The sequence below is a fragment of the Capra hircus genome, chromosome 1, assembly GCF_001704415.2.
Source record: "Capra hircus breed San Clemente chromosome 1, ASM170441v1, whole genome shotgun sequence".
Classification (NCBI taxonomy): Eukaryota; Metazoa; Chordata; class Mammalia; order Artiodactyla; family Bovidae; genus Capra; species Capra hircus.
The window spans coordinates 135137517-135162531 of NC_030808.1; the positions used below are offsets into that span (position 1 = coordinate 135137517).

At 42.5% G+C, this 25015-nt stretch overlaps 1 protein-coding gene across 1 annotated transcript in view; it reads right to left on the minus strand.

Annotated features, from left to right (window-relative positions):
- LOC102172205 (serotransferrin) overlaps window positions 617-25015 on the minus strand; it is a 39813-nt gene continuing 15414 nt past the window's right edge. Inside the window, exons 10-17 of the mRNA XM_005675551.3 lie at window positions 22628-22718; window positions 21999-22037; window positions 20517-20672; window positions 15629-15773; window positions 13860-13924; window positions 9695-9879; window positions 8312-8498; window positions 617-986 (exon numbers count right to left, since the gene is read on the minus strand). Of these exons, the coding sequence (XP_005675608.2) occupies window positions 952-986; window positions 8312-8498; window positions 9695-9879; window positions 13860-13924; window positions 15629-15773; window positions 20517-20672; window positions 21999-22037; window positions 22628-22718 (903 nt within the window). The 3' untranslated portion in view covers window positions 617-951. The remainder of the gene's footprint in view (window positions 987-8311; window positions 8499-9694; window positions 9880-13859; window positions 13925-15628; window positions 15774-20516; window positions 20673-21998; window positions 22038-22627; window positions 22719-25015) is intronic.

The following is a 25015-nucleotide window of genomic DNA, read 5'->3' on the forward strand; positions in this document are numbered from 1 at the left end:
AGCCCCAGGAAGATGACCGTACATTTCAGAACTGGTAGGATAAGCCCACAGTAAGACCACAAAAGGACAGAGAGGTGGGAACCAAAGCAGAGGGCTCCCATATCAGAGAAGCTAGGAAAGGGTTCCAAGGAAGGGTGAGTGGTCATCTGTATCAAGTTAGTAAACAGACTCAAAGATAAAAGAACTAATTGGCTTTCACAGCTGGCAGGTGGGCAGTGACCTTGACCAGAGTAGCTTCAGGGACGTGTGTGGAACAGAAGACTGATTTCTCTGTGTTCAGTCATTAATGAGAATCCACTTTTCAGGAGCTCCACTAAGAGTGGGAGGAGACAGGGCAGCGACTGCCATGAGAGTTGGGGTCAAGGAACGATTTTTAGCAAGATGAGTTTCCAGTGACTCACTTGTGCAAGCAGTAAGACTTGGGACTCAAGCATACCTGATGAAATGTATTAAAATATTTTAAACTATGTAAATCATCTATATTATTTTTCTGTACTGCCTTGAGCACTCTATGTCAATATTTACTCTGCATCCTCCTTCCCGCCCTTTCCCCAACAACACACACACACACACACACACACACACACACACACACGTACACACCTGATTCAATCAAGCCTTTTATACTTGATTTTATTAAAATGACCATGCAGACCCCTTTTAGAAAGAATTCCTACTTGGACTGTACCCAGGAACTGTGGCTGCGGGAAAGAGCAAATGAATCTTGAGCTCTGAAGGAAAGGCTAGTTATAGACCAAGCATTAAGGGGGGGAAAGTGAAGTTTTTTTTAAAAGATAAAACCAATAATAATGTTTATTTTTATTTTATCCTGCAGAGGCGCCACCACCAAATTGTGAGGGCAACCAAATCACTCAGACCAGTAAAACCAGATGCAACTTATGGGTCCCATGAGCTCCCATCTCCATCAGGTGTTGGCTCCGCTCTTGGATTTTAAGGTTTGTGGAAAGTGCATGCTTCCAGGAGTTCTGTGGGGGCAGAGCAGAGGGGTTAGACAGTTAAAAATCTTCCTATATTTAGTTCCTGTTAAGCGAATCAACAATTAAGCCCAATACAAAAGTACTCAGACCAGTTACCCTGCTCCTCTAGTGGGTGAACCTGACCCTCCTCCCAATGCTTCCTGCTCCTGCCTGCACACTGGTCAGTGCCCCACACCAAGGTCAGTCACAGGATTTCCCTGCCTTGCATCATCCTCTCCCTTATGTCCTATGGGCAGGGCTCCCACACCTGAGTCCATGTGGCTGGAATGAGCCTAAGAGAATTATCCTCTCAGATCCAGGCAAGGAACTAACATAATGAGATGCACTAAGCACCAGGCCTGGCTAGTTCCCCTGCTGGGGGCTAGTTCCCTTGCTGGGGGCTAGTCTCCACCGCCTCAACAGAACAGTAGCCAAGGATCCTTAAATCAGAATTATGTGGGCAGCTGTTAAAATACCAAAATCCTGAAACTGGCACAGACTTGCTGAATCAGTATCCCAGGGCCTGGGAATCAGTATCTTAAGGAATGTGGCTAATGGACCTGTACTCTGCAGTTGAAGAATAACCTCCCTTGAGCTACATGCTATTCTCCCAAATCTTCCAAATGATTCCAAGTCATTAAATGATGTCCAACATAGCTATAGCACAAACTGGTATTCTAGATAAGTGTAAGCACACCTTCTTTTGTTGTGCTGTGCTTTATTGCACTTTGGAGATACTGTTTTTTTCCAAATTGAAGGTTTGTGGCAGCCCTGTGTCAAGCAAGTCTCCTGGTGCTATTTTTCCAATAGTGTTTGCTCACTTCCTGTCTCTGCATCACAGTTTAGTAACTTGAAATAATTCAGACTTCTTCATTACTGTTATTATCTTTGTCATGGTGATCTGTGTTCAGTGATCTTTGATGTTACTACTGTTAATTGTTTTGGGGCACCACAAACCATGCCCATTACTATGGCAAACTTAATTGATAAATATTATGTGTGTTCCTGCTGCTCCACTAGCACAACAATGTTGAAATTAGGCCAATTAATAGCCCTACATTGACTCTAAATGTTCATGTGGAAGGAAGAATTGCACATCTCTCTCTTTAAAACAAAAGCTAAATGTGATTAAACTTAGTGAGGAAGGCATGTCAAAAGCAAAGATGGGCCTCTTGTGCCAAAGAGTTAGCCGAACTGTGAATGAAAAGAGAAAGTTATTGAAGGAAATTAAAAGTGCTACTTCAGTGAACACAGAAATGATAAGCAACAGCCTTATTCCTGTTACAGAGAAAGTTTTAGTGGCCTAGATAAAATATCAAACCAGTCACAACATTCCCTTAAGCCAGAGCCTCAGCTGCAGCAAGACCCTAACTCTCTTCAGTTCTGTGAAGGCTGAGAGAGGTGAGGAAGCTTCAGGAGAAATGCTTCAAGTGAGTACAAGTTGGTTCATGAGGAGGAAAGAAGTTGTCTCCATAATGTTACAGTCAAGGCGGAGGCTTCCCTGGTGGCTCAGTGGCAAAGAATCTGCCTGCCAATGCAGGAGACACAGGTTCAATCCCTGGTCCAGGAAGATCCCACATGCTGTGGGGCAACTAAACCTGTGGACTGCAACTACTTGAAGCCTGTGCCTCTAGAGCCCGTGCTCTGCAACAAAAGAAGCAGCCCCAGTGGGAAGTCAGAGCACCGTAGCAGAATAGCCCCTGCTCACCACAACTAAAGAGAGCCCACACACAGCAACAAAGGCCCAGTGAAGCCATTAATAAAATAAATAAATGAGATTTCTAAAAAATAAAATAAAAGTGCAAGGTGAAGCAGAAAGTGCTGATATAGAAGCTATAGTAAGTTACACAGAAGACCTACCCAAGATAGTTCATAAAGGTGGCTATACTAAATGAGATTTCCAATGTAGATGAAACAGCTTTCAATTGGAAGAAGATACCATCTAGGACTTTCATAGCTGGAGGGGAGAAGTCAGTGCCTGTCTTCATGATCAAATGATAGACTGACTCTCCTGTTAGGGGCTAATGCAGCTGGTGACTTGAAGCTGAAGCTAGTGCTCATTTACCATTCTTAAAAAACTTAGGGCCCTTAAGAATCATTATGTGCTCTGTAAATGGAACAGCAAAGCCTGGATGACAGCACATCTGTTTATGAGAGGGTTTACTGCATATTTTAAGCCTGCTACTGAAACCTACTTTTGCATTCCAGTCCCCTATAATGAAAAGGACATCTTTTTTGGGTGTTAGTTCTAAAAGGTCTTGTAGGTCTTCATAAAACCGTTCAACTTCAGTATCTTCAGCGTTACTGGCTGGGGCATACCCTGCTTATTTAACTTATATGCAGAGTACATCATGAGAAATGCTGGACTGGAAGAGGCACAAGCTGGAATCAAGATTGCCAGGAGAAATATCAATAACCTCAGATATGCAGATGACACCACCCTTATGGCAGAAAGTGAAGAGGAGCTAAAAAGCCCCTTGATGAAAGTGAAAGAGGAGAGTGAAAAAGTTGGCTTAAAGCTCAGCATTCAGAAAACGAAGATCATGGCATCCGGTCCCATCACTTCATGGGAAATAGATGGGAAACAGTAGAAACAATGTCAGACTTTATTTTTGGGGGCTCCAAAATCACTGCAGATGCTGACTGCAGCCATGAAATTAAAAGATGCTTACTCCTTGGAAGAAAAGTTACGACCAACCTAGATGGCATATTGAAAAGCAGAGACATTACTTTGCCGACTAAGGTCCGTCTAGTCAAGGCTATGGTTTTTCCTGTGGTCATGTATGGATGTGAGAGTTGGACTGTGAAGAAGGCTGAGCGCCGAAGAATTGATGCTTTTGAACTCTGGTGTTGGAGAAGACTCTTGAGAGTCCCTTGGACTACAAGGAGATCCAACCAGTCCATTCTGAAGGAGATCAACCCTGGGATTTCTTTGGAAGGAATGATGCTAAAGCTGAAGCTCCAGTACTTTGTCCACCTCATGCAAAGAGTTGACTCACTGGAAAAGACTCTGATGCTGGAAGGGATTGGGGACAGGAGGAGAAGGGGACGACCGAGGATGAGATGGCTGGATGGCATCACGGACTCGATGGACATGAGTTTGAGTGAACTCCGGGAGATGGTGATGGACAGGGAGGCCTGGCGTGCTGCGATTCATGGGGTCGCAAGGAGTCAGACACGACTGAGTGACTGAACTGAACTGAACTGAACTGATTGAAGCCTACTGCTCAGAAAGAAACATTCCTTTTAAAATATGACTGCTCACTGAGCGCATACCTTGTCACCCAAGAGCTTGGATGGTGATGTACAAGATTAAAGTTGCTTTCATGCTTGCTTCCTGGTAGCTCAGATGGTAAAGTGTCTGCCTACAACGTGGGAGACCGGGGTTCAATCCCTGGGTCAGGAAGATGCCCTGGAGAAGGAAACGGCAACCCACTCCAGTATTCATACCTGGAAAATCCCATGGACCGAGGAACCTGGTAGGCTACACTCCATGGGGTCACAAAGAGCTGGACACGACTGAGCAACTTCAGTTCATGCTTGCTAACACAACATCCATTCTACAACCCATGGATCAAGGAGTCATTCCAACTCTAAAGTTTTATTATTAAAGAAATACGTTTCATAACTGCCATAGACAGTCAGTCTTCTGCTGGATCTGGGCAAAGTCAACCGAAAACCTGGAAAATATTCCTCATTCCAGATGCCATTAAGAACATTTGTGATTCATGGAGTAAGGTCAAAATATCAGCATGAACAAGAATTTGAAAGAAGTTTATTTCAACCCTCATAAGTGACTATAAGGGATTCAAGATTTCAGTGGAGGAAGCAACGGCAGATGTGATGGAAATATTAAAAGATCTAGAATTAGAAGTGAAGCCTGAAGATATGACTGAATTACTGCAAATCTCATAATAAAACTTTAAGAGATGAGGAGCTGCTTCTTATGCATGAGCAAAGAGAGTGGTTTCTTGGGATGAAATCTACTCCTAGTGAAGATGCTGTGAAGATTGTTGAAATGACAAAAAGATTTAGAACATTATATAAACTTCACTGATAAAGCAATGGCAGGACTTGAGACGGTTGATTCCTATTTTGAAAGAAGTTCTACTGTGGGTAAAATGCTATCAAATAGCATTGGATGCTACAGAGGAATCAGTCATGAAAGAAGAGTTGATCCATCAATTTCAGGCTTCCAGCTGAAGATGGCAGACTAGAAGAATGTGTACTCATCTCCTCCTGTGAGAGTACCAAGATCACAACTAGCTGTTGAACAACTATTGACAGGAGAATGCTGGAACCCACCAAAAAGAGATACCCTACATCCAAAGACACAGAAGAAGCCACAGAAAGATGGTAGGAGGGGCACAATCATGATAAAATCAAGTCCCATACCCTCCAGGTGGGTGATCCACAAACTGGAGAACAATAATACCAAAGAAGTTCTCCCACTGTTGTGAAGGTTCTAAACCCCATGTTAGGTTTCTTGGCCTGGGCATCTGACAAAGGCACTGGGAATCCCCAGGGAATCTGATTTTGAAGCCCCGCAGGATTTGATTATAGAATTTCCACAGGACTGAGGGAAACAGAGACTCTAGTCTTAGAGGGCACAAACAAAATCTTGCGCACACCAAGACCCAGAAGAAAGAATGACCCCACAGAAGACTGAACCCAAACTACCTGCTAGTGTTGGAAGGTCTCCTGTGGAGGTGTAGGAGGGCAGGGGCTCATAACAGGAACAGGGGCACTGGCAGCAGTCCTGGAAAGTCCCCCTTGGTGTAAGCCCTCTTGGAGGTCACCATTAACTCTACCATAGAGCCCATAAACCCCAAGGCTGGATCACCTCAGGCCAAAAAATCAGGGAGGGAGTGCATCCCCACCCATCAGCAGATAATTGGATTAAAGCTTTACTGAGCAAAATCCTGCCCACCACAGAAGGACCCAGTTTTTCCCACTGCCAGCCCCTCCGATCAGGAAGCTTACACAAGCCTCTTAGCCTCCTCCATCAGAGGGCAGACAGAAGAAGCAAGCAGAACCACAATCCCACAGCAGCTAGAACAAAAACCACATTACAGAAAGTAAATCAGTATGAAGAAGCAGAAAGTTATGTCCCAGATGAAGGAACAAGATAAAACCCCAGAAAAACAACTAAATGAAGTGGAGATAGGCCACCTTTCAGAAAAAGAATTCAGAATAATGATCGTGAAGATGATCCAGCATCTTGGGGAAACAATGGAGAAGATGCAAGAAATGTTTACCAAAGACCTAGAAGAACTAGAGAACAAGCAAACCGAGATGAATAATACACTAGAAGGAATCAATAACAGAATAACTGAGGCAGAAGAATGAATAAATGACCTGGAGGACAGAATGGTGGACATCACTGCCAAAGAACAGAATATAGAAAAAAGAATGGAAGAAGATAGCTGAAGAGACCTCTGGGACAACATTAAATGCACCAACATTTGCATTATAGGGGTCCCAGAAGGAGAAGAGAGAAAGGACCTGAGAAAATATTTGAAGTGATAATACCCGAAAACTTCCCAAACATGGGAAGGGAAATAGTTAACCAAGACCAGGAAGCACAGAGTCCCAGGCAGGATAAACCCAAGGAGGAACACACTGAGACACACAGCAATCAAACTGACAAAAATTAAAGACAGAGGTAAAATACTAAAAGCAACAAGGGAAAAATGACAAATAACATGCAAGGGAACTCTCATCAAGCTATCAGCTGATTTCTCAAGAGAAACTCTACAAGCCAGAAGGGAATGGCATGATATATTTAAAGTGATGAAAGGGAAGAACCTACCACCAAGATACTCTAGCCAGTAAGACTCTTTTTCAGATCGGATGGAGAGATCAAAAGCTTTCCAAACAAGCAAAAGTTAAGAGAATTCAGCACCACCGAACCAGCTTTATAATGAATGCTAAAGGAACTTCTCTAGGCAGGAAACACAAGAGAAGGAAAAGACCTACACAAAATAAACCCCAAACAATTAAGAAAATGTTAATAGAACCATACATATCGAAAATTACCTTAATTGTAAATTGATTAAACCAACCCAAAGACATAGACTGGCTGGGCAGATGAAAACTTGTGCATGCATGCACTCCCATTTACCACATGACTCTGCTTGACCCATCAGATTGTGTGTAATTATTATATATTGTTAGGCTAATCATGTTCCCATTATGACTTGCAATTGTAATTATCTTTTTATTTTTGGGGTGTCTGGCTATTCATTGTGAAAACTAGTAAACATCTTTTTCTATTGTGATTATGAACCTTTGGCCTATCTAAAAAATTTATGACATTTTGATTCTACTTGTTTGATTTAATATGAAAAGCATGTTAGAATTCTAATTTAAAAAAATAGATATGCAGCAAGCAAAATAAATGAGTAAATAGGTTGTGTGTAGGATAAAAAAATACATAATAAAAATATTTCAATAATAGTATCCTTTAAAATTTTTCCCAATGGTATTTATAATATCTAAATTAAACTGTACAATTTTTTAATGTATCTCTGATTCTCTAAAGAATCAAGAGAAAGTTTTTGTAATTTGTGAAAATAAAGGTTAAAACCCAGTCATCAAGGATTAAAAAAAAAAGTCGATTGATGGGGCAAACTGAATTGTTGACATTTTTTAGACACTGCTATTGCACACTTTATAGTGTAGTATAAAGGTAACTTTTATATGCGCTGGGAAACCAAAAACTTCATATGAGTTGCTTTGTTGCAATATTCTTTTATTGCAATGGTCTGAAACTGAACCTACAGTATCTCTGAGGTATGCCTGTGGTATGTATAGCAACTTTAGAGTTACTGGTACTTATCACCATTCAAGCTCTCAAGAACAGCGCCATGTAAAAGAACTCTCTGCAATGCTGGAAATGTTCTCTTTCGTCATCTATGTGGAGACATAGGTATCTACTGAGCACTTGAATTATGGCTGGTGTGACTGATTTAAAATTTTGTTTAATATGAATATAAATTTAAATATCCACAGGTAGCTAGAGGCTACCATTTTGAACAAGGCAGCCCGGTATAAAAAAGGTGTTCAGAGCAGAGCACTGGGCATGGGCACATAGCTCTCTTCTAAGTAATCGCATGGAATTCTGCATGTCCAGTGCCATCAGCCCATGTCCCCTTACCATCTGCCCATACAAGTAGCCTTTCACTCATGCTAGGCTGCATTGTTCCCTCATCATTTCATCTAGTCAACTGATCATCTCCTGGTGACTACAGTCCGCCCCTCCTGTTTAATCCAGCACCCAGAACCCAACCATATTCACTTTGCAGGTTCCCCATGCTGTTCCTCCTACTCACTTGAGGTTGAGCATTGTCTCAGGTTAGTCATAGCTCTGACGTAGTCATCCCCTAAGTAGGAGTCATATGTTTTTTTCGCAATTGAAGCCAAACATTTAGTGTCATCCCTGAACAGAAGGTCCTTGGAAGTTGATTGGAATAAACAAAAATTGCTTGTGCAGTCGGTTACAGCTTTTCCGAAATCATCCTGTCAAATGGACAGAAAGTACATGAGGATCTGTGGAAAAGAGCCGCTGGGAACACATGCATAGGATGGAGGAAACTGGAATCTGGGAACCAGCCCTGGGAAGAAAGGGAAGCTGCAGGGGATGCCTCGGGATCTTTCCACATCCATCCCTTGGCATTCACACAAATATTGGCCCCAAATCTAGGCTTCCTTGAGGCCCCAAAATCCTTTGTAGGGTCCAGCCTAGTCCCATCTCTTTGGGGAAGTCCCTCCCTCCTACCCACCCACTGCTAACCTCTCTGATCTCTTTTCCCCACTTCATTGGCCATGGCCTTGGGGATGACTTCCAGGAAATGAGAGGACAGAAACATGTCCCTTTTAAGTATTATTATCAAGAAGGTATTAAATAAGAGCCACCCAGTGAGGGGTGGTACAGGTAGCTGTTAGCTGCATCTCTGATCCTAAATTGATAAGAGGCTGGACTCGTCCACATCTTCTAAGTTTATAAATGAAGTAATGATTACAAAAAGTTTAGCATTCTATCTAGCACTTAGGAAATGTTCATTAAATGTTTATTATTAGTGTCATTTACCTTAAGAGGACCCACAAAGGTGTGCTATCTTCCTTTTTAAAAGGAGAAAACTAATGATGGATCAACAGGCAGGAAGCTGTCACTGAGGGGAGGTTGGTCTTAAGGGGTGGAAAGGTCTTTAGGATTAAAATATTCAGACAGCCCCTCTCCCCACAGGGCCAGCCCTGGGTTGGTTGTTTTCACCAGAGGACAAGCTCCCTGAGGGTAGGGTTCCTGGGTTTTTCCGCCTTTTGGAATGGTTCTCAGTCTGTTTAAGCAAAAGAAACACAGTCCACATTTTATGACTTCTACCCAGAAAGAGCTGGGAAACAGGATTAATTGCCTTCATTTTTTAAAAAAAAGGCAGAAGTGGGTAAAATGAGGGTACCACAGAGCAAGGTCAGGGTCTAGCTAGAAGGCAGATGCTTGGACCCTGGAACACATGCGTCAGTTGAGGTCTGATTTCCAGCAAGCAGAAGATATGAGTAGAGCCAGGTCTGGGAGATCCAGTCCATCCTCCATACCTTTACAGTTCTAACTTCCAGGAAAAGAATGCAGGAGTGTGGGCTTCTCCTCGCCTGCGAAATCCCTCAATAATCCATACCCAGACAAGAAAAACAGTTTGGAGTCCCTGGCTGGTCCATACCTGCTGTTTCTTTAATATTTGCTCCACACAAGTCGCCTTATCTTTCCGTGAGACCACAGCATGATTCGGGGCTCGGGCCAGGTAGCACCTCTCCGCCTCTTCCACAGCTTTCCTGGTGCCATCCTTGCATAGTAGTTCAAAATCTCCCTTCTTCAGATCTTTTGCCCATGCTTCATCATTATTTCCTAGGTTCAGAAAAGGTGCATCAGCTAAAGCTTTGATCAAAACACCCTCACTGGGAGATGTGACCACCCTCCACTAGCATGTGGGGGGCCTGGACCCAGTGGCCAGCAGAGGTTTCACTGATGTGGAGAGGAAGAGAGTTACCAGGAATTCCCTGGGGCCATTCCTTTCAGTCTTCCCAGCCACACAAGGGAGAGTGAACCACGTTCTGTGGATGATGTTCAAAAGGATCTTCATTTCTGCTAAGTTCCAAATTCCATTTAGACTCCAATGTAGGAAGCACATGACACTCTAAGCAGATCGACAATCTCTGTGCTATACCATCTGGCTCTGTGTGTGTGTATAGTTGCTCAGTCGTGTCCAACTCTTTGCAACCCCATGGGACCGCAGCCCACCAGGCTCCTCTGTCCATGATTCTCCAGGCAAGAATACTGGAGCGGGTTGCCATTTCCTCCTCCAGGGGAATCTTCCTGACCCAGGGATCAAACTTGCAACTCTTGGGTCTTCTGCAATGGCTGGTGGATTCTTTACCGCTGAGCCACCTGGAAAGCCCCATACCATCTGGCACTAGCAAGCAAAAGAATCTTCCCCAGAGGCTCTTTTGGAAGGTAGCCCAGTGCTTGAAATCTGGCTCATTCACACTAGTTCTATGTAAAATGCACAAACGCCTCTGTACATGAAGGCCCATATCCTGTTCTCAGCCCCTTGCTTCATCTTTTCTGTATTCTCTCTGAGAAAAGAACATCTCACCCATTCCCATGGTTTAAGTTCCTTCCTCCTGAGGCAATTCTCAAATCAGCTTTCCTGGTTTTTGCTTCTCTCCTAAGATTGCAGTCTTTTTCTTAATCTAATTTTCTCATTTAATTGAACAACAAAGTAAAAATACCCCTTTTCCTACACTCTCCAAATGTACACTTTAGATTTTGATAGAAAACTCCAAATTGCCTGCCTCTCCTCCCACCAGTATCTGCACTTATCTTGCTCACCTTTTAACTTTTCGCCTTTCTTTTCTTACCACTCCCTCCAATTCAGTACCTTCCAAATGAAGTCCATCCTCCTTCTCTCCAAACCCATTCTGTTCTAGTTAGTAATTTATGCATTTATTCAATACTATGTTCCCATCCCTCTGTAGGACACAATCTTATTAAAAGTGGGAAATAGCGCACAAACCAAAAACAAAAGTGCAGGGCACAGATAATATAATTTTATATTTTGTGTAACACTCTCTAGATGCTGTGTGAGCAAGGCAAACAGCACAGTGAGAGTGTGTTAACTCGGGAAGCCTAGTTGGAGAGGGCAAGGATTCAGCAGTGTCCTGTAACATGTGTAGGACTGAGAAGAGAAAGGACTGCTTCTCTGAAGGGGGATGGAATGCTCTGGCAAGATTCAGGGACAGCTACATGCCTGGTGTTTCTAGTGGGTGGGGGAGAACAGCCCCGCTGGAACAGAGCCTTGGGCAGTCAGGCTAAAAACGCCCTTAAGATGGATGTGGGATAGAGTATGGCACTTTGTTATTCTTGTTTGGTTGCTAAGTCATGTCCAATTCTTTGTGACCCCATGGACTGTAGCCCACCAGGCTCCTCTCTGTGGGATTTCCCAGGTAAGAATACTGGAGTGGGTTGCCATTTCCTCCTCCAGGGGATCTTCCCGACCCAGGGATCAAACTCAGGTGTGCTGCATTGCAGGTGGATTCTTCACTGCTGAGCAACTACGGGAAGCCCTAGTAGGGCACTTAGGTAACAAGAAAGGTTGGTCTATGAGAACTTAATGAATGGAAATCAATGTTAATGTGTGAGCTCCAAATAGGACAATTAGGGAAAATGAGAAAGGAGGTGATTTGGTCTGGGTTAGGGGCAGTGGGCATCTAGAAGGGCATGATAAAAAATTTTCTTTCCAGTAAAAATAGTGCTTGTTTACTGTGGCTAATTGGTAAAACACTACATAGTTTTAAGGAATAAGACTTTGAAACCCAGTATAATTCCACAGCATTCACTTTCAACATTGATTAATCTAGGCTTGACTCACAGGACCTATAACAAAGTCCTCCTTAGGGACGAGGCTGTGTGAAGAGAGAAGTGTAAGGAGTTTGGATTTATTTTGGTTCAGGTTGCAGTATCAGTGTACTTCGTACATAAACATGACCACAGGGCAAACAGAGATCCTAGGATGGTGTTTAGGTAGGGAGTGTATAGGGAAGTAGGCCTCCTCTATAAATTCCCCTCAGAAGGTTACGGCTTTGGGAGTCTTGGCAAAGAGAACTGAGGTCTAGAGAGGAGGGCCCTATTGGAAGGATACAAAGAGAAATCAAGGAGTGGCAAAGAACCAGCCTAGGGTAACACTCAGGTAGCAGGAAAAGGACAGCCCTTAAAGGGAAAAGCAAAAGTTACACGAGGGGTGAAAGAAAAATTAGCCAAACCAATATTCCTTCAAGTAAGAACTTAGTAACTTCTGCGTAACTGACACTGTGATTGGTGTTGAGATGTAAGAAAAAAGTAGAGCTCCCTGTGACCATATTTTATTACAGAATGTGATGAATTTAATAATAATAGCATTGTGGACAGAGGATTCTGTTGTGGGATGGAGGTGTGCCATTGGGAAAGGCTTCTTAGAGGAGTTGGTCCTGCACTAGAAGAAAAATTTGAAGTTGGGTAAAGGGAGGAGGGCTTCCCAAGTGGGTTAGTGGTAGAAAAATCAACCTGCCAATGCAGGAGATATGAAAGACACAAGTTCAATTCCTGGGTCAAGAAGATTCGCTGGAGGAGGGCATGGCAACCCACTCCAGTATTCTTTCCCAGAGAATCCCATGGACAGAGGAGCCTGATGGGCTACAGTCCAAAGGGTCAGAAAAAAATTGGACATAACTTAGTGACTACACACACACACACACACACACACACACACACAAAGGGTTATGAGGGAGGGAGGGACGTAATACTGCCTGGACTCTAGGGGGTGGTGTAAGCTGTTAGTGATACAGCATGGGCAGCTGGAATGCTCATTCTTACCAACATTTAAAAAACAGCTGTCTTGTTTTTAATGTCATAGCCATCTAATATCCACCCACTAGTTTTAGTACCCATTGATTGATGGTCCTGGCTTGAATCGATTATTGCTATATTGGTTGCCAAGCGATAGTGGTTTAACTTCATGATTTTTTCTATGTCTGTAATTAGCATTCTACAATAAAGAAGATGTTTCCCTTATACTCATTCATTTAATCAGGATGGACTCATGTGTTCTTATTTTATTCAATGGGTTGTTCAGTCTTACTACTGTTATTATTTCTTGTAATGCTCAAAATGTCAGATCTGGCCAGTGGAGGGCTTTCACAATAGTTCCAACGTGCTCTGACACGTTCCATCTCTCTGAGCACTTCAGCAAGATGCTCTTCGGTTCACCTTACACTTTTCCTGCCCCAGCCCCAGAATCAGCTGTTTTTCTGAGGGGCCATGGTTCCTCCTCTTGGAGAATGGTTTTAGAAGCCAAAGTCCTGGTGCTTATTCCTACAGGGGTGCTACTGTCTGTATGTTTTTCCGCGTGGATTTATAATGTGGTTAAATATATATATTGGACCTAGAAATATGAGAAATAGTTATAAAGGGCCTTTGGGGGATAAGTTCACTAATTTTGAATAGGGACTGTGGATGTGATGAGTATTAAACCACGTTAGTATAAATTTCCTGATCTTGCTGATTATAATGTAAGTATGTAAAAGTCCTTGTTCTTAGGAGTATTTAGGGGAAAGAAGGCACAGTGCCTACACCTGTGAGAAGGCTTCTAGGAGAGATTTCAGAGCCACTGGGAAGCTCACGGTCCTCACCATTCTGCCTACCCAAGTGGATGCGTCTCTCATCAGTGAACAAACAAGTTGAAAATCACAGCTCTGGACCCTGACAAGAGCCCCTAACACTTCTACAAAGACATCCTGAACACAAGGGAACCAGTGACCCTGATTTACGGGGACAAAGGGTTGTGCACATACCATTAGTGTTCTGTGTGACAGTCTGGTGCTTCACAAAGGCCACATCTCCCTTCTCCACCAGACACCTGTGGAGTCCCAGACAGGGAGAGAGAAGAAAAGAGGTCAGAGTTACATCTGTCATTCAGAAGGGCCATCTTATAATCCAAGGTTTTTTAAAAAAATTTTTAATTAGATGATAATTGCTTTACAATGTTGCGCTTGTTTCTGCCGTACAATGATGTGAGTCAGCTGTACATATACATATATCTCCTCCCTCTTGAGCCTCCTTCTCACCCCCCATCTCACTCCTCTAGGTCATCACCAAGCACCAAGCTGAGCTCCTGGGTTATACAGCAACTTCCCACTAGTTATCTATTTTCATATATGGTAGTATATACATATATATGTCAATAAGATTATCCCAATTTGTTTCACCCTCTCCTTACCTCCCTGTGCCCACAAGTCTGTTCTCTATGTCTGCATCTCTATTCTTCTCCTGCAAATAGGTTCATCGGTACTGTTTTTCTGGATTCCATATATATGCATTAATATACAATATACAATTTTTACAATATTGTTAAAAAACAATATGTTTTTGTCATTCTGACTTACTTCACTCTGTATAACAGACTAGGTTCATCCACATCACTACAGATGACCCAATTCATTCCTTTTTATGGCTGAGTATTATGCCACCTTAGAGAGCCAGGGCTGGCCATCTGATATCAGCAACTGTGACCCCCATTTGATCACTAATCTTATATATTACTAATATAAGTAATAAAAAGAAAACAAAACCTCTGATACGCTTTGTAGTTATACAATTGCAGTTTTATATATTAAATTCTAAACTCTGGCACATTTTCTCCAACAGGTCTGCATCCTTTCCCAAGCATCAATACAGATATTAGAGGAGCAGTTTTCCACCAAGCTGATTCCTTATGGACAGTCTGCTTGTGAAATTGGAAACTTGTGGACTGTGAATTGTTCTTATTCTAACTCACAAGGTGGTTCTAACTAGAAAATTGAGATAATCTTTGTTTTTCCTTTGCTAGTGAGCAGTTTAGTTATGAATACCACCATCATTGTGAAGTTGATGGATTCATGAACTACCAGGGTAGCAAAAGCCCAAGTCAGACAGGATAGTTAAAAACTAATAAGGTCATAAAGTGCATAGGTGTCTCTTTAAAAATGGTTGAAATTCCATGAAACAGAGATGTAAGCAAAGATGTAGAAATCATGGGCTTTCCTTTTGTGTATTTCCGTGGTCCCAGGCCCCCCAGGGGTGATTGGAAGAGTGTGCGCCAGATGCTTGACTCCTGCGCTTATTCAATTACGGCAGGGTTTCCTCACCTGGCACTAGTGACATTAGGGGCCAGATACTTCTTTGTTGTAGGTTGCTGCCCTGCGCATGCAGGATGTTCATCAGCCTCTCCTGACCAGCTGCCAGTTACACCCCCTCAACCCTGCTGATAATCAAAAACATCTCCAGACACCGCCAAATGTCCCCTGAGGGGCAAATCCCTCCCCTGCTACCCCCTGCCATTGAGAACTCCTGACCTGCACTATACCACCAGTCTTTGCTGTCTATGACAGCCAGTTCCAGAGATGGTGTCCTGGAGGGGCCTGGATGCCTCTTCACACAGGTTTCTACATATGTTTGTAAACATGCCACCCTAACATGCAGGACTAATGGGCTAGGAATATAAGAATCTCACCTGAGCTCCTAAAAGGAACTCTTGTCAGGGCTGGGATTATTATTATTTTTGTATGAGGATTATAAGACTCACCTGAAAGCCCCGGTATAGCCATAGTATCTTTCATTGCTGTTGGGAACACACTCCTTTCCTGAACCCTTCTCTGAGCCGATGCACAGAGCACAGAGACTGGAATTTCGCTGAGATCCAGGTGCACAGCCTGCGCTGAAATATTCATCTGTGCGGAAGGACAAGAGAAAGTCAGCTCTTCCTGAGTCAGTATGAGTGGACTTTATCTAACACATCACAGGTGTGTGTGGCCCAGGTTCGGTAGAATGCTTATTATGTGACCTGCCATCAACTCAAGAGTTGCCAGGTGGTAGGCTCTGAAAGCGGAGAAGGCAATGGCAACCCACTCCAGTGTTCTTGCCTGGAGAATCCCAGGGACAGCGGAGCCTGGTGGGCTGCCGTCTACGGGGTCGCACAGAGTCAGACACGACTGAAGTGACTTAGCAGCAGCAGCAGCAGCAGGCTCTGAAAGAAAACTTCACTGAGGCTGGAAATGGTAAGTAACCATTACAATTCAGGTGGAGGGGACTCCATCAGCCTCCCAATAGTGTCATTACTCACCTAAAGAGAGATGAGATGGAAATTATGTGAAAGGTGACTGAAGCAGGTGTAAAATTGAAGGTCTCACTCCCTGAGTTGTGCCATTTGTTTTCAGGTGTTTTTTTTTTTTTCTCTGATATTTATTAGAAGAGCTTTTATTTACATTTATTTATAAATATTTATATATTTATTTATATTTAAGAGAAGAACTTAGAACTCCAAACCCAAGAAAATTTTGGGGAAATCTCACTCACAGCTCAGCGGCTCTCCCATGGCTGTATAACTGCCAGGAGGCTCAGGAGAGCAGATGTGGTGCCCTTGTTGGTGGGGAACAGAACTCCTGAAAGTCGCCCCAGCTACCTTCCTGGCAAACTGATGTCACAGAGCATGTTAGTGCAGAGATGTGATTGCATCTCTGAATCTGAACCTCCTCTCCAATACACACAGGACTTGCCTGGCTCTAACTGTCTTTAGAGGCCTCTCCTTTTAAAGTTGCTACACATATTTGGAGGTGACAGGGGGAAAGTACTCAGGAAGTTAAAGTAAATAAGAACCACAAGGAAACATATGCATGGTAAACTTATGCACAGATTTTAGGAGGTAGAATTAAGGCCCCACCTGAAGATATTCAGAGGACACAGAGAACAAACTGATCTCCACCCCTTCAAACAGGCCTAAGAGCTAAATCTGCCAAGATCTTAAAGAGACCTGAGAATTCCTTACACCATATTGCCTAGAAAGCTCCATGGCACGGCTTGTAGCCATCCACCAAATGGCCATTTCCTCTTGTTTCTCTGTAATAAAGATCAAGTTGGGTTTTTTTCTCCTAATTTTTTTCTCCATTAATTTTATATTGAGATATAATTGATGTGCATGTGCGTGTTAGTTGCTCAGTCGTGTCCAACTCTTTGCGACCCCTGGACTGCAGTGTGCCAAGCACATTATATTAATTTCAGATGTACAACGTGATTCACTATTGTGACTATATTGTGAAATGATCACCACAATAGGTCTAGTTAATATCTATCAGCATACAGGGTTACATTTCTTTTGCTTTTGGCTAGGACTCTCAAAGCTATATTGAATAAAAGTGGGAAGAGTAGACATCCTTGTCTTGGGGAATGCTTTTAGCTTTTCATTGTCGAGTATGATATTAGCTGTACGCTTGTCATATATGGTCTTTATTATGTTGAGGTACGTTCCCTTCATGCCCACTTTCTGGAGAGTCTTTATCTTAAATAGATGATTGTTGTTGTTGTTCATTGTTTGATCGCTCATTTGTGTCCAAATTTTTGCAACCCCATGGACTACAGCACTCCAGGCTTCCCTGTCCTTCACCATCTCCTGGAGCTTACTCAAACTCATGTCCATTGAATCAGTGATGTCATCCAACCATCCCATTCTCTGTCGTCTCCTTTTCCTTTTGCCTTCAGTCTTTCCCAGCATTAGGGTCTTTTTTAAAGAATTGACTCTTCACATCAGGTGCCCGAAGTATTGGAGATTCAGCTTCAGCTTCAACATCAGTCCTTCTAAGGAATATTCAGGACTGATTTCCTTTAGGATTGACTGTTTTGATTCTCCTTGCAGTCCAAGGGGCTCTCAAGAGTGTTTTCCAACACCACATCTCAAAAGCATCAATTCTTCAGTTGTTCAGCCTTCTTTATGGTTCGATTCTCATATCCATACATGACTACTGGAAAAACCATATCTTTGACTATATGAACCCTTATTGGCAAAGTATGTCTCTGCTTTTAAATACACTGTTTAGGTTTGTTATAACTTTTCTTCCAAGGAGCAAGCATTTTTGATTTTGTGGCTGCAGTCACCATCTGCAGTGATTTTACAGCCCCTGCAAATAAAGTCTTTCAATGTTTCCATTGTTTCCCCATTTATTTGCCATGAAGTGATGGGACTGGATGCCATGATCTTTGTTTTTTGTATGTTGAGCTTTACACCAACGTTTTCACTCTCCCCTTTCACCTTCATCAAGAAGCTCTTTAGTTCCTCTTCGCTTTCTGCCATAAGGGTGGTGTCATCTGTATATCTGAGGTTATTGATATTTCTCCTGGCAATCTGGATTCCAGCTGGTGCTTCATCCAGCCTGGCATTTCCCATGTTGTACTCTGCATATAAGTTAAATAAGCAAGGTGACTATATACAGCCTTGACATACTCCTTTCCCAGTTTGGAACCAGTCCATTGTTCCATGTCCAGTTCTAACTGTTGCTTCTTGACCTGCATACAGGTTTTCCAGGAGGCAGGTCAGGTGGTCTGGTATTCCTGTCTCTTTAAGAATTTTCAACAGTTTGTCATGATCCACACAGTTAAAGGCCTTAGCATAGTCTATAAAGCAGAAGTAGATGTTTTTCTGGAATTCTCTTGCTTTTTCTATGGTACAACAGATGTTGGCCATTTGATCTCTGGCTCCTCTGCCTTTTCTAAATCCAGCATGAACATCTGGAAGTTCTTGGTTCATGTACTGTTGAAGCCTCGCTTGGAGAATTTTGACCATTATCTTGTTAGCATGTGAAATGAGTGCAATTGTGCAGTCGTTTGAACATTCTTTGGCATTGCCTTTCTTTGGGATTGGAATGAAAACTGACCTTTTCCATTCCTGTGGCCACTGCTGAGATTTCCATATTTGCTGGCATATTGACTTTAACAGCATCACCTTTTAGGATTTGAAATAGCTCAGATGGAATTCCTTTACCTTCACTGACTTTGTTCATAGTGATGCTTCCTAAGGCCCATTTGACTTCACACTCCAAGATGTTTGGCTTTTGGTGATAGATCACACCATTGTGGTTATTTGGGTCATGTAGATCTTTTTTGTACAGTTCTTCTGTGTGTTCTTGCCACCTCTTCTTAATATCTTCTGCTTCTGTTAGGTCCATACTGTTTCTGTCCTTTATTGTGCCCATCTTTGCATGAAATGTTCCTTTAGTGTCTCTAGTTTTCTTGAAGAGATCTTTAGTCTTTCCCATTCTGTTGTTTTCCTCTATTTCTTTGCATTGCTCACTTAGGAAGGCTTTCTTATCTTTCCTTGGTATTCTTTGGAATTTGCAGTAAGTTGGGTATATTTTTCCTTTTCTTCTTTGCCTTTTGCTTCTCTTCTTTTCTCAGTTATTTGTAAGGCCTCCTCAGACAACCATTTTGCCTTTCTGCATTTATGCATAGATGATGAATTTTATCAAAAGCTTTTTCTGCATCTATTGAGATGCTCATATGATTTTTATTACTTAATTTTTTAATATGGTATATCACATTAAAAATTTTTTTCTTGTGATGAGAACTTTTAACAGCTACTCTCCTGGCAACTTTCAAATACACAGTATGGCATTAACTATAGTCACCAGGATATACGTTACATCCCTATGACTTATTTTACAACCAAAGTTCATACCTTTTGACTACCTTCACTCAATTTGCCTATCCCCAACCCCTGCCTCTGGCAACCACCAATGTTCTCTCTGTGTCTGTGAGCTCAGGTTGTTTTGTTTAGATTTCATGTATAAATGAGAGCAAATGGCATTTGTCTTTCTCTACCTGTTTTATTTCACTTATTTCACATAGTATTCTCAAGGTCCATCCATGTTGTTGCAAGTGGCAAGATTTCTTTCCCTCTTATGGCTGAGTGATAGTCTATCTATACATATAAACCACAGTTTCTTTGTTCATTCATTCGTGATGGACACAGGTTCTTCCCATATTATGTGTTGTTATGTAAATAATGCTGCTGTGAGCATGTGGGTGCATGTATCTTTTTGAGCTAGCATTCTTGTTTTTTTTTCCTAGTAAATACCCAGAAGTTAAATTGTTGGATCATACAGTAATTCTATTTTTAATTTTTGAATAAAAATCTAAATAAAAGATGGCATTTTCCAGCCCCTTTTACAGGTAATTGTGACTATGTACCTAAGTTAGGGGCAATGAGAAGTTAGCTGCAGTAATTGAGTTAGACCTCCTAATTGGCTCCTTTACCTCCTAACAAGGCTTCTTGTTCCTTAAGGTTGCCTGGATCATGGATGTAATGGCAACCACGGGTAACCTTGAAGATGGAGGCCTCATGCTAAGAATGGGGAAGCAGGAAGACAAAGAAGCCTGGGTTTCTAATGACAATACCAACATGGACTCCTGTCTCTGGTCTTTTTCATGAGAGATAATAGTAAGCATATGTTCACTTAAGCCATTATGTGCAACTGAGAAGAGTCATTCTGATCCACCTCCCAGCCCTACCGTTCCTTTATTTCCTTGAAATTCACTGAACCAGATTGTATTATCATAGAACAAGGGCCTCTTGTACCATACTCCTCTTGCCAATGCACCTCTTTCCACCCAACCCTGACAACAGCTCCCTCCCAGAGCTCACTCACCGAATTTACAGTTATTAATCTTGCTGTAGAGCAAACCCATGGGGATATTCCAGCCAGCAGTTCTGTCTACTGCAGTGTGGCAGGACTTCTTGCCTTTCAGATTGTTCCAGTTGAGATCAGCATCTGATGCTTTAACCACAGCCACAGCAAGATACCCTACAAGAAAGACAGCCCAAAAGGGAGTATTAACCCCTCTGGACCCTCCAGAATGTCTGTCTACAGTCAAACCCAGTCATCATCCTATGGAATAAAAGTATCCCAAATCATTCCTTCTCTCTTTGAAAGGGTCTTCCTAATAACTGAGGTGGAGATTAATCTGAACTTAAAAAAACAAGACAGTAAGAATACTTAATCACTGGAGCAATGGATGATGATGGACAACACTTCCCCAAATGCCTGAAGCTACTGACATAAACTAGCAACTCACCCTCCACTGTGGAATAGCAGAGGAATGGATACGGAAGGGTACATGTAACTCCAACATTCTAAACATTAACAATTTTATCAGAAAAGAGTAGTAAATGTGCAACAAACTGTCAGTTTATTATCCTGGTCAGATGTTTTACGATAAGGAGAACAAAGGTTTGCACCAAAATAAATATGCAAAGTGAAACTATCATAATCAAGTTAGCTGCAATCATTGGCAGTAAAAACATGCTGATCTTTAAAACTGAGAATAGAATAGAAACTCATGATGTCAGTTCTCCAATTTAATGAATTCATGAAATTGTTACCAATAGAAAAGATACAAATCTTTTTGCTCATGGACTAAGAATGGTTCTATTTTTGGCTGAAGAGCTTGCTTCCTAGTATGATGGGGAGAGGCTGGGATGCTGTAACTGGAAAAAGTGATGAGAACAGACTTGTACACTAATGGCTGGAAATGACTTGCAGGGACTTAAGCATGGGACTCAGAGCCCAAATCCTTGATAAGATTTCCTGTCTTGCTCTTGCCACATCTTTCCAGATCTGTCCCAAGCCAGAGTCCTGGGTGAGAGCCAGGTTGGCCTGGGTTTCTAGGCTTAGCCCTGGCTGGGAGGCTGGGCAATTTCATGTCTCTAGACACCTTCCTTTGTGAGCCTCTCCCTTCAGGCCTACGAGGCACATGTCAGCAAGGTTTCTGGGCTGGTGCTAACTCTTGTTTATAACTTTGCAGGCCTCACGCAATGCAAAGCAGTAGTGGGAGGGTCTGTATTTTCTTGTTGGATGTCAGAGTCTAGACAACGTGTAATCTCTCTAAGCTGTTGTTCCTCTATGCGTCCTTAGAAGATGACAAGACATATCTTATAGGATTAAATGAGAATTCCCATGTGTGTGTCGTGGCAAGTGTAATTATCTTGCCAACTATTTTTCTCCCATGGTTCTTTTGATTCTGAAAATTGGTCTCTTATCTACTTTTGATGTGAATTTAAACTTGCCTATGCTTTCCCAAAAGCAATGGGAATTTATCATAAACTCATGAGGTTACCAATACCAACTCACCTTTTTCTGGTGTGTTCGTACAACCTGTACCCTCACTTTCTGCAGAGGAAAAAACAAAGTCATTAAACACTCATGTATAGATTGAAAATTGTCTTCCCCATATGCAGCTCAGAATTTTAAGAGCCAGGAAAACTATCTACATATTACCAATTCCCAAAAAGTCCAGGCTCTGGATTATGCAAACTCATTTTAGCTCCCTGGCCTCTGGAATTTAGCCCCAAAATTTAAATTTCAAGTTTCCCACTGTATCTATCCTGTGACCAAGCTAACTGTACTTGAATCCCTGCACCAGGGCAACAGGCAAAGTGCAGACTTTGGAAGCAAGATCTGCCAGGAATCCCAGCTGAGAACCTAGCTGTCCTCTGCAGAGGGGTCCCTTTCAGCTAGAACTTCCCAGTGCAGTCTCCAATTCCCTTGTTGGAGTACAGTAGAAGGTATGGTAGAAGATTCTCATCCTTCAAGATAATGGAAGGGACGAGAGATGAGGGAGCCCAGAGCCTAGGAAGTAGGAGGTGCTCAATAAGCAAGAGCTTTATGCTCCCTGTGGCTGAATCAGCCTGTGATTTTGTCTCCTGTCTCAGGTTGTTTTTTTCTAACAGAGGAAATGAACCACTGCCCTTCCCACTTACCATAGTTCTCTGCCAGGACAGGCACCAGGCCACATTTGCCTGCTATGTAGAGGTAGCCTCCATCTAAGCTCATGGCATCAGCTTCTCCTTTCTGCAAAGACACAACACATCACAGCAGGTAAAAAGAGATCCTCTCCAGTCCCACGTGCCCATCTGGTTGTTCCCTTGAAGCAACCTTGCCAGCACAGGTTTGTGAAGAGACAGAAGGTGCTGGTAATAGACCCTCAGAGGATCAGTCAGGCAGACCTGACATAGAAAATAAAAGGTACTCCCATTGTCACCCAGACCATGGTGGACTGATGATCAGCTCTGGATGATTTGCTTTGTTTCTTCAGGAGCAAAGACCCACATTCAGTCCCCTTGGCCTCTCATAGGACACACTGTTCCAGATACACTCACAATACCTTTCTGACACCAAGAATTCTCATTTGTAAGACAAACAAATGGAGTCAGAGACATAGGGCTGTGTCTGCGGCATGGAGTGCCTTGCCCTGAATCTTGACGTCGTTAGCTGAGTGCTATTTCAGTGCTAAAGATCTTATTTTATTTCTGATTTTATTTCAGATCTAAAGATCTTCAATAAAAGATCTTTAATGAATGAGTAAAATAAGCTCAAAGGAGTCAAATAAACTGAACTGCAATGTTGAAGAAGACTCCTGAGAGTCCCTTGGACTGCAAGGAGATCCAACCAGTCCATCCTACAGGAAATCAGTTCTGAATATTCATTAGAAGAACTGAGGCTGAAGCTGAAATTCTGATCCTTTGGCCATCTGATGCGAAGAACTGACTCATTTGAAAAGACCCTGATGCTGGGAAAGATTGGAGGCAGGAGGAGGAGAGGATGACAGAGGATGAGATGGTTGGACTTGATGGACATGAGTTTGAACAGGCTCCGAGGGTTGGTGATAGACTAGGAATTCCACCTGGCATGCTGCAGTCCATGGGGTCTCAAAGAATTGGACACAACTGAGCGACTGAATTGAGCTGAACTGAATAGAGCTGATAAGCCCCAAATTTCAGAGAAGCTTAATTCAATAAGACTGCCAAGCTTCCCATTAGGCCTAGAAATATACTTTTGAGGAATATACCCTAAAGGAACAATCAGATATGTGGGAAACTATTTGGGCAAAATGTGTAAGTAGGCAAAAACATGCATGTATGATTCATAATAGCAATGAGACAGGACCAGACTTAATACTCAATAGCAAGGAAATGGCTCAATAAATTGCAGCACACCCACACTCTGGAATAACTATCAACATTAGAACATCATGTTTTCATGGAAACAACCTAAACGTCCATCGACAGACGAATGGATGAAGAGATGTGGTGCATATATACAGTGGGATACTACTCAGCTATAAAAACAGAATGAAATAATGCCATTTGCAGCAACATGGACGGATCGAGACATTATCATACTACGTGAAGTCACTCAGAGAAAGACAAATACCATATGATATCACTTATATGTGGAATCTAAAATATGACACAAATGGATTTATCTACAAAACAGAGACAGACTCACAGACATAGAGGGCAGACTTGTGGTTGCCAAGGTAGAGAGGGATGGAGGAGGGATGGACTGGGAGTTTGGGATAAGCGGGTGCAAACTATTATATTTATACATAGACTAGAGAAGCAGCAAGTCCCATTGTATAGCACAGAGAACTGTATTCAGTATCCTATAATAAACCATAATGGAAAAGAAAAATAAAATTTGAATTAAAAAAAAAAGAGAAAAAAAGAAATGAAAGAGAGTTCCTCATAAACTTGGTCCCCAGACAAACCACTGTAAACAGGATAGTGTATATTCTTTAAAAAATAAAATACATTTTAAAAAGTCATGTTTTCAAAAAGTGATTTTTTTCTTTGGGAACATGGGAGCAAGTCATTCTCTGAAAACAAGAAAAAGGCTCCCTAGATAACCTTAGGGGAGAAAAGGGTAATAAATTTCATGATATGAGCCCAGTTAACAGGATTTTTTCTGATTTATAAGGTTACAGTTACTTTTTATGTATTTTCTTATTTATACCCTTCGGTTTTTCAGCACTTCTAAAAGCAAATGTGGAATGCCCTCGTGAGCAACAAAGCTTGCACAGTAACATGACCTTGTCACACTTGCCATGGGCACACCGTGGGTCTCAGGCACACTCACGCTGAGGTCCGGCCTCCCTAAGTAGACACAGCTCAGATTGCCCTCCACAGAGTTCTGACACTAGGAAGAAACAAGCCCGCAGGAGCCCTTCAGGTTCACAAGCTCAAAGGTTCCGAGGCTCCTGTGGGGCTGGGCTCCCACGGTGCGGGCGAGGCTCCCGGGAGCCCTGCTTTCGTGTAATCCTGGGAGCGCTCGCTCAGCCTTGGGGACAGGGCGGCGGCAGCGCTGCC